The 10,684-nt window shown below is 39.4% G+C and overlaps 1 protein-coding gene across 4 annotated transcripts in view; it reads right to left on the bottom strand.

Moving 5' to 3' along the window:
- The window catches only part of LOC107702976 (FSD1-like protein), a 33,383-nt gene extending 24,063 nt beyond the window's left edge, over nucleotides 1-9,320 (bottom strand). For 2 of the 4 annotated variants that reach the window (XM_016505455.1, XM_016505456.1), the window contains exon 1: nucleotides 9,194-9,320. In XM_016505455.1, coding sequence (XP_016360941.1) covers nucleotides 9,194-9,208 — 15 coding nt within the window. In that variant the 5' untranslated portion in view covers nucleotides 9,209-9,320. The remainder of the gene's footprint in view (nucleotides 1-9,193) is intronic. The other 2 variants (XM_016505459.1, XM_016505457.1) reach the window with 1 other exon arrangement.
- Between the last annotated feature and the right edge of the window lie 1,364 nt (nucleotides 9,321-10,684).

The raw sequence follows: 10,684 nt of genomic DNA, 5'->3' as shown, positions 1-10,684 counted from the left end.
ATGGCGGCAGCAGCAACAATACTACAGCGAGAATAAAAGTTACGCCTTCTTTCTTTGCGTGAACATTTGGGCGGCGTTATGCAAATCTTCCCACATAGTGACGTAGACATGCAGGGCGTGTTAGAACGAGCCGTTTTAGGTAGGCGTGGCTGACTCTTAACTTTTATAAAGAATATCTCTTTGGATTTGAGACTTTAGTCTTTGCAACTTTACAGATCTTCTTTATGCACCAAGAGCTTGTAACACTCCAAAGAGAAAGGAAAAATTGAAATCGCATCATATGACCCCTTTAAGGCTTTCTCAGTGTGTCCCATATGGCAACTCATGTGGAAACTTATCAGATGCTCTGAGGAATAACATTGGTCTTTATTTGCTTTGCAATACAGCAAAAATCACCATCATCTTTAAAAGCTAATACCACCAAAGATAGATTAATAACCTCTTACAAAACTGATCAATTTTGATGCCAGGTCAATAACTGCTAATAAATACACAGGGAGCTACACGAGATGGGAGTTGGTCATTTGAAGTGTGTGGCACAGATATATGATATTTTCTAATATGTTGGCAAGCCTTTATTCATATTTGCTCTCTAGTGAACCATCACAAGTTTGCAGTGTTTGCAATTTCACAACATCCAGCTGAACTTGTACAGTAACTCACTGGCTCTGCCAGGTAATGCAGTGATAGAGAGTGTTACTTTTTTGGCTGATGCTTGCTCAAGTCACTATATGGGGTATGTGCACATAAGCAGTAAGTAGCTGGCTGCAGTTCATTTAAAGCCCACCGGTGTCATTAATAACAAAGTTTTCTGGATTCTCCATATGGTCCCTTTAAGGAAAAGCACAGTAATGCCACCTCTGCAGGTTTCTATGTCATGTTCATATGCAAAGCTAATCAAATTTCAGTGGACGGGCAATCCTCTGGTCAAAGGAGGAAAATAAGCAAAAGGAGAAGCTTGTGATCCAGTCACTTTGTGGATCAGGTTGTGTTTGTGGTTGTGATTAAGAGCAGCTTCAAGGTAACTTCTGTTATCTCCTAGGGTTGCTGTTTGCAGTTACTGTTTTTAAGGGTTTTCTGTTTCTTGCATAAATGCAAATAAATAAATAAAAATTACTTATATTAGCCCACTACAGCAGTGTAATTTCAATTATGACAACTCCCAAAATAGCTTTAGCATGTTAATGGATATGGATAACGAATAAGCAAATATTTGGTCTTGGCAGACTAGATTTGATATGCACGCTTCTGCAGAGCAAACATGGACTTGTTACTGTTAATACATTTACAGACAAGCTTTTGTGACATGTAAGAAATGCCACTGCTGCATGAATAGCCATACATAAATCCTGTATCAGATCGAGACAGGTGGAGCTGGGGGAGGTGGAGGGTTTCAGAGGAACCTGCTGCAGGACCAGCTTAGTGAGTACTAAACCTGACTATTTAAAGGGGTCATATGATGCTGCTAAAAAGAACAGTATTTGGTGTAATGAAATGTGTTTATGCGGTTTAAGGTTCAAAAAACACATTATTTTCCACATACTGTACATTCGAAGCAGATATCGTCCTCTTTTGGAAGACCAAACAAAGTAGTTTCGCTTTCACAACGAAGCACACAGCATCTTTACGACATGGCGGCGGAAACAACAAAACTACAGCGAGAATAAAAGTTACGCCTTCTTTCTTTGTGTGAACATTTGGGCGGCGTTATGCAAATCTTCCCACATAGTGACGTAGACATGCGGGGCGTGTTAGAATGAGCCGTTTTAGGCAGGCGTGGCTGACTCTTAACTTTTATAAAGAATATCTCTGGATTTGAGACTTTAGTCTTTGCAACTTTACAGATCTTCTTTATGCACCAAGAGCTTGTAACACTCCAAAGAGAAAGGAAAAATTGAAATCGCATCATATGACCCCTTTAAATGTTGAGCAAGCAAGCTCCTTGGATGCAGAATCAGCAGAAGCCAATCAGCTTATGGTGTGATTGTTAGCAGCCTGCACAATCTAGAGTTTCATGACTGAACTAGATATTTCTAATTAAAGTAGAATCTCCACAAATGATCTTTTCAGAGTGTAGTATTGTGGTATGGGTTTAACTTTATTTTACACTTACATTTTGCACTCACAGTGTCCTTACACAAGAAAATAACTTGGACTTAATATGGATTTTGGTTATCTTTAGTATTACGTTCCAGGTTAGTACCTAGTTATTATAACAAATAGGGATGTCCTGAGTAGGGGTGTGCACGAATAGTCGAATATTCTATCTGCAATAATTATTCGAAAAATAAAAACACTATTCGAATTTCGCAAAATGTTGCTTTGCTGTCCGTAAATGTAGCCTAGTGAATCCCTGATAAATCTGAGCACGCAAACTTTGTCAAGTGAAACGGAGTTATCACTAAAATGAGGAATCATATGAAATACAAACACTGGAATGTCATGACCAGTCGAATGAAGAAAAACAGCGGCACATCACTGCATTCACTACTGCAGGTAAGTGCAAATGTACCCCCGAGTGAGCTGAGAAGACCACTCATTTTCTATGCAGCCGACTTTTTAAGACTAAGGCCGTGTATCCACGGTGTTTTTTTTCCAAAGCTAGCATTTTTTTAAATAGTTTTCAATGGGAGCGCCACGTTTTTTAAGACGCCAGCAGCACAACAAAGCTCTAATAAATGTTAAACTTTGGGCAAAACGCAGCGCTCATCACTGTCAGTTTTCAGTCAGTTCAGTCAACAACTCAACGACAATGGAGAAGTTAATATTGAATTATGAAATGTTGCATGCATTATTTTAAAAATAATGCATGCAACATTTCATTCGTGATGCGTCTGCCACATTACTTCAGTGGCTATTCTGTATCACAGCAACCAGAGCGTAGCACTCGCAAGCGTTCACAGCTAGGCATTTTCAGAAGAGCGCCTGGCGTTTTCAGCTGGCTAAAACCGCTTTGGTTGACACACGGCATAAGGAGCCGACTTTCACCCGATCATGTACATGTTGTTGTTTTTTTTCCAACAAGAACATGTGAAAAAATGCAAACGCGATGCCGACTCGAGTGTATATGTACGTGCCTTATAGCCATTTTTTCATTCGCTCTGCAATAAATGCTTTTTTCTGTACATTTTTTTTTGCACAATGTTTAATGTTTACAAATGGAAAAAAACAGGAAATAATTTATAAGCTTGTTGTGATAAGATTGTTCAGAAATGGTGAAAAAAATAATGTTTGATTTAAAAAAAACGTCTTTCTAATTAAACGTCATTTAAATAAACGAATATTCAAATATTCAAATGCAATATTTTTTTAAAATGTCCATCTCTAAAGGATCGGGGGTGATTAAGCATTTTTTTTAACTGATCAGTATAGGCTACTGTAAGCCTGATCCTTATTTTACGTGAGCTATGTGGGTGTTGTGCAGTAGGTGGCGGTATGCACCTTCCAGTAGGTTTGCCAATCACCATTAAAAGGAAAAGAAGATGCTCAAATGTGTGTGCGTGACACACGCGAGAACCCGTGAGGTCTGTTCTAGCATCTCACACACGTTTGAGCTTCTGTGGTCCCCTGAGGAAGGCCCTTAGGCCGAAACGCGCTGGAATTGTTAAAATAATAAAAATCTCCTTATCACAAGCAGTGCTGGAATCTTTCCTCACACTTTTGTAACAAATCACTCGAAAGTCATTTATTTACCGTTTACTTTTGAAGTAATTTACCGTCAGACTATCTGAGACATTGTTGTCATAATGCGTTGCTATGGGTTGCGTTTTGCTTCGGACTTAACTGACAGACTGGCATTCGCAAACTTCATGCTTTCTAACCTTATCTCCACTTTTTCCCCTTTTGTGTTGCAATTATTCTGCTTACTGTACATATAAAATATAATAAGTGGCGCATCACACACTACAAGATATTATTAAGATTACCATGAGGGAGCGCCTCACGTTATCTCATGCAGCAGATCGTCATTGACGTTTGACGTTTTAGCAACTAATATGTTACTTTCTACACTCACCCGGTACATTCAAAACTGATTTCACCCATGCTTCTCTTTGTCCTTACTCCTTACGGTTGTGGTACGTTTTTGACACATAATACAGACAGTCATGTTATTGCAAAACTTCCACAAGCAGTTTCCTCCATCTCCACTATCCATAGACCCGTACAGAAGCGGTCGTGCATTGGCTATTGTGAAAGTGAAGTAATCATAGCCATGATCATCCCGATTTAAAATCCTAAATATCAAACATGTTTTATATGATTGTGGAGGCCCCGATTTGTGTGCGAGCAGATCGGGAGGTGCAAGATTCGATCTGTAAATGCCTCACATTACCAGATAATCTGCGCCGAACATCGTAACAGATCAAGGTCCTCGACAACATTTTTTCTCTGATTCTCAGGAGGGGAAAATCAGGGATAAAGCAGCCTAAAACTCATGTAGTGTGAGCCCGGATTAATGATGAAATCCTAGAACCTCATCCCAACCTCTTCACACTCAGCTGCAAACCACCCAAGTGCACGCTGGAGGTCACAACCCGACGAGGCCATCAGGACAACATCATCCACAAATGGCAGCATTGCAGCATCCAGTATCCTAAGGCTAATATCATCCACCCCAAACACCTTGCCACTTGGGAACTTTTTAACTACCTCAGCCACTTCAGCCAGGGAAATGGGCAATGACTGCCCTGAGTCCTCCATCCCTGCCTTACTGAGGGTGTATCCTCACGGTTCAGAAGTTCCTCAGAGTGCTCCTTCCAATTCCAGTCTATATCACCAGGAGAAGTCAGCAGGTCCCCATCCCAACTAACTAAAGCCTGGATCAGGCCACGCTTCACCCACCTAAAGCCCATAGTATACTTCAGTATTTAGGCAAAATTGTAGCATATGCATCAAGCCAAACACACAGCCTTTCAAAGTATAGCCTACTCTGTTTGATAGTGTGCGCAAACCCAAGTTTCTAGTGTCTAGTGTTTGTGCAATTTCCCTCCAGTTATGACTAGTGGTTGACCGATATATCACCAAGGCCGATGTGTCGGCCGATATCTGCCATTTTTCAAATATCGGCATTGGCCGATAACTTTATTCTGTTTTCTAATATTATTAAAGGCAAACATTATAATTCTTTCTCGTTTGCCATCAGCATTCCGCAAATACACATTTATATAATTTAAACAAATCTTTGAATGACTAATGAACATTTAATTTCACAAACCTTGCATACTTAGTCGAATCTAGTTGAGATCTTGTGAAGTGTGCATGTGACCTGCATGATTGCGTGTGCGGTGACGGTCGATCCTATGGTCCGTGCGAATTGAATACGGACAGGAGGAGAGATCAGCTTCACTGGAGACACACGATAGACAAACTCGTGACTGATTTTAAATTATGCTGCACTTTATGCATTTGCCCACTGTCATATTCATGTCATTTTCACTGTGTGCTGTATGTAAAATGAGTGTTACCTTGGCTTTATTTGAAAAAATATGATTCCCAATGCACACAAACTTCCCAGAATACTGAGTGCCCTGTTGGTTACAGTGTTTACTTCCTTTTTAATTATATTTTTATTAAATATTTATTTATTTGTGAAAAATACTTTGTCTTCCAGAGGATAAGTATGTTTATTTTACACGTTTATTTTTTAATCCATTTTCAAATGATTTCAAATTTCTTAAATATGAATTAAAATAAATAAAATTATATCGGCCATCGGCCACCCTGCTTTCCAAGATATCGGCATCGGTATTGGCTGTCAAAAAACCCATATCGGTCGACCACTAGTTATGACCAATAAAAATAACCTTATTTTCTGCTCCTGGAGACCCAATAAATTTAGCTTCAACTTTAATCAAACACACCTGAACCATCTAAACAAGTGATCTTTAGGATCACTTGAAAATTTGAGGTTGCTCTCCATGAGCAGGGTGGAAGATCCCTGGCCTAGTGTGCACATAAAAACCCAAGTATTCTTTGGATTTGAGCCATCTGATGGCTTGCCACAGCCTTTTTGAGGCCAACCATAAGGCCAATTTGGGAGTCCTTCAGGTTAACCAATCCAATGGGTTAACCAGCAAAGTTAAGATCCACGAGACAAGACACAAACTGTAGTGATAAATTAACAGTTTTGTCCCTTAGAGGAGGTTTATTTCATTATTGATGCAACACTGTTAAAAGTTGATGCTGTGTGACCTTCATGGAGGACAGGTTGAGCTGTTTCATGTCTCAGTTTGTTTTCTACGTTTTCTGTAAGGTAACAGCAAAATCACACGCATTTGGAGTGACAGAAGGGTGAGTAAATAATGACAGAATTGTCATGGAATTTAGGGAAGATTACTAAACAAAAATGTCATTGGTACTTTAAGAGCTGCTGTTGTTTCACCCTACAAGCAAGCACTGAATTATTGACACTACATCCACACGTTTCTTTACAGAATTCCTAGTGCTTGCAGGAGGCTGGTTAAAGAAACCCAATATGCATGAATAACAGAGAGGAGTAAATGCTTATCAGATGAGATGTTGTGAGAGAGAGCGGCAAGCCATGATTAAGCAGGCTGAGGGATTAGTTCAGCAGAAAGGACAATCATTCTCAATGAACTAATGTTGATATGTTGATATGCACTTTAATGAAATTAGGCATGTTGTAGATCACACTATTATGCATGAAAAGGTAGCGCAAGCAAGATATGAAATGTAATGTCTGTACAGACACTGTACAGACACATAAACAAAGTCAACAATAGGGTGGAGACAGAATGACAGTGTACTATTCTGGTCAGTCGGTCCCTAATTCCCTCAAATCCGCACCACACTCTATAGTCTGAGTCCAGGAGAGAATGCTAGTTAAGGATAAAGGCTTCTGGGCCCAATCCAGAGAGACTGCTCTTTCTCACTCTATATATGGTCAAATATATACATCAAATACACAATATTTGCATTAGTTGGGTTTGTCCCAGCTTGCATTTCCTAAAACACTAATACATTTTGCTACTTGCCTTTATTGTTCAACCTTTGTCCCAAACCTTCAATCTTCAAGTATGAAAATCCATCATAAAAATATTTGGTTAGCTCCAGGTTGGCTCTTATTACTATAGTAAGGCCTACATGTAACATGTGTAACAAAGACACTGTAAAATACAGTGTTACCAGCTACTCACTATTACATGTTTAAAGTTGCAATGAAACAGATCTTTTCTTCCATACTGTGAGGCACATCTGAGTGTAATGCTTAACATATTGAAAAAGAAAAGATGGTGAGCGGAGATTTGGTTCTATGCATCGGTTGTTGACTGGATGTTGAAATGTGGGCGTGGCACTCAAAAATGTAGGCAAATGAAGGCAATCTTGCGGGGGCAGAGTTTATGCAAACTAAATGATTGGAGAAGTCCTGCATATGTCACTGATGTTTGTCTTAAACTTGAGCATGCTTACCATTCAGATCAGTTTTAAAATGTCTAAAGATTTCACACGCTTGAAACGGTCTGTCTGTTACATTCCGCTTGCAGTTCCACAACTCGAAGCTTATGCTGCGTTCAAGTCCTCCTGGGACGTTCGTACTTACGAGTTGACAAGTCGTAATTACGACGTCAGGTGCGTTCAAGTCAGTTTAGTCGGCACAAGATGGTGGTGTACCTTCTGTTAATAAATTACAAGAAAATACAACAGGGTCTGCATTTTTTTACTTGGATTTCAGCTGCGTAACAAGAACATGACCAATTTAAGTTTATAGGACAACTAAACTATCAATTTAAACAAAAATTTACCGTCAACTACAGACGTTGCATCCATTGATTCCGCCATGTTTCTCATTGACGCCCCCAACTCGGAAACTCGGGGCTTAAAGAAAATTTCGAGTTTCCCACTCGTAATAACGACTTTGTGGTGGCTTTCATGTGCGTTCAACTCGTAAATACGATCTATCCGACATGACTTGAATGCACCATTAGTCAACACAGCCAACTGCAAAGGGAAACATGAGAAGCCATAGCTGACCTAGTTCAGACATATATAAGACAGATTTGGTTCTAACTATCTGTAATTTGCTCTTTGACCACCACAGATCCACACCCTGAAGCGCAGAATTAGAAACCAGCCAACAATAAGGTCCACCTTTGTAACACATTCACATGCTTACACTTATCATTGAGGCGTTTATGGAGGCCAGTAAAGCTGATCTAACTTTCAGGGGCTGCAATCTGATCTGCTCACATTTCCTCTGACTGCTAGACTCCAGGTGAGATTGAATTTTGAGTTCCAGGTGAACAGAGCGACCACCCGTTGAAAAAAGTCCAAAGTTACATTCAGCATCGCCTTTGAAATCGGACTCCTTTTGAAGACCCACAACGGCATGACCCACTTCCTGACAATACAGTCGGATTGTACTCGGATTGTGTGCTAGTTTATTCCCTGCCTCAACCGAAACATGCACAAATGTGTATTACCTACCATATACACATGATTCTTGATTCAATAATCAAAACATGGCAAATATGAAGCTGCATAATAATTATTGCATTATAATTAGTCATTATACACCATGCTAAACTTATCAACGTGACTTGCATTTAATGTTGCCAAGGACAGACCCTAAAATACACAGAGATGCAACACACCTATGCAAACACTCAAGACAAAGATGACTTTGACAGCTTCCTCACAGGTTCATCACAGCTATCTTAACATACTGTGGAAGAACAACAATATTTCGTCATTTAACCTAATGTTCACAAATCGTCATATAGGCTAATCTGTATCGTTTATCAACATAATAACACATTTTTCAGAATGGACCACAACGTTGAGCTACTGTAATTTATATATAGCACAGAATACATTCGTATTATGTAGCAAGGGCTCAGTCCGATGCAACGTAACACCGGACATCAAGGTAACATTTTATCAACCGGCAACACAAAACACATGGTCTAATATAAATCCTAATCATGAATATAGCTACAGCTACAGGTCAAACACTATTTATAAAACGCCAATGTCAATTCATAAAGGCCACGAGACCAGATGACACTTACAGTGAACACGGCATATTCGTTTTACGTTGCATTAGTATGAATGTAAAGGAGTGTCTATTCACAGAGCCGTACGATTGTTAACGGTGCTGCTGCGCACATGAGCGACGGACCGCTGCGACATTTCAGATATTAGATTCAAAACACTTTCATTGTGTGCCACTTACTTTCTGAGAGTCCATCACGAGGATCGCAGACGAGCCGACTTCAGTTCATGCACAGTTGAGAATGTAGACAGCACAGAATGCGCTCGATGACTCCCACTGGAACAAGGAGGATACTGAGCATGCGCAGTGTGTCTCTCTCACGGAGGACTACTGTGCGGCATTACGACGCCATAGTGTGGGCTCGGAGGAGGACGTGCATGCACGGGTTGTGTGACACACCAGGGGACCGATTCTCCTCGGGCTATACAGATTAAGCATCATGTCAATAATTAAGTGACCATGTTAGGCTACAATACTGACTGAACTGTATAAGGTCAATTATTTAAGACTGAAGTGATGCAGATGATGAACCTTGAAATGTCCTTCACTGGTCGCTTGGCACAGGTCATGATTTGAAGACATTTACAGCAAGACCAAACTGTAAAGAACGAATTAGTCGTCTAGACTTACATTGAGAGAGTGTGTCTGTGTCCCAAACATTGCTAAAACGACTATTCAGTATAGTTTTGGAGACAAATAGCAAAAGGATATACAGTACATATTTTGGTGGATTATGGGGCTTATTATAAGCAGGCTGGAATTGTGCAACCATTAAAAGTGCAATAGATGGTCACATAAGTAACAAGGGACTAGGCCCTTCAAAGCTTTGTATGTAATCAGCAGAAGTCTATATGAAACCTGACTAATGAAGTGATGACAAAATTGGGCTGATATGGTTGCATGAAGCGTTAAGCTTATTTTTTGCAACTACAACGTTCTAGTCTGGAGGTCATGAAAACTTTTTTTTTTTTTGGTTCTTAGTGTATAGTGTGTTGCCTTGAGCATCAGTGCATGTGTGCACCTTTTGTAATAGTTGTGTATGAGTGCATCAATTGTCATAAGTGTGAAAAGTCATGTCAACAGGCAGTGTTGGAAAGAACGCAATGTGCAGGAGATGCTGGATAACCAAAAAATTACCAACAGCTACCAAAGGATCAAACTAACCTTAAGAAAACAAAAGATGAAAAATATTTGCTTCCACAGAAATCCAACAATAAGAATGAATAAGCTATACGCAATAGCTCCTGCCACACAGTGGACTTACACACACGTGACACACCAAGAATACGTTTATGAAATATTGTCTGAAATAATCTGAAAAATTCGATAAATTCAGTTATTAATTTGTATGTAAACATCTGTAGGGTGAAATAGCTTTTTCAGGGCAGTACTAAATAAAAAATGCAGCCATTTTTTCAATGATAAACAGATGTTTTGACATGAATTCTGTTAAATAATTCGGTTTTAGCTAAATGGTCAAGCTACAGAATATTCTATTTTATCCTTTTCAGAAATATGAATAAAAGTGATGTCATATGTATTTTTTATATATTCTGCAAGCTGGGTAGATTACTTACAAATTGTAATCCATTACTGATTCCAAATTACAAGACAAAGAATGTAGTCAGTAACGTAATCTATTACATTACACATTTTAAGGAAATATAATCG

Source organism: Sinocyclocheilus anshuiensis, unplaced genomic scaffold (assembly GCF_001515605.1).
Source record: "Sinocyclocheilus anshuiensis isolate Anshui unplaced genomic scaffold, SAMN03320099.WGS_v1.1 scaffold238, whole genome shotgun sequence".
Taxonomy (NCBI): Eukaryota; Metazoa; Chordata; class Actinopteri; order Cypriniformes; family Cyprinidae; genus Sinocyclocheilus; species Sinocyclocheilus anshuiensis.
This window is presented reverse-complemented; position numbering and strand designations above follow the sequence as displayed.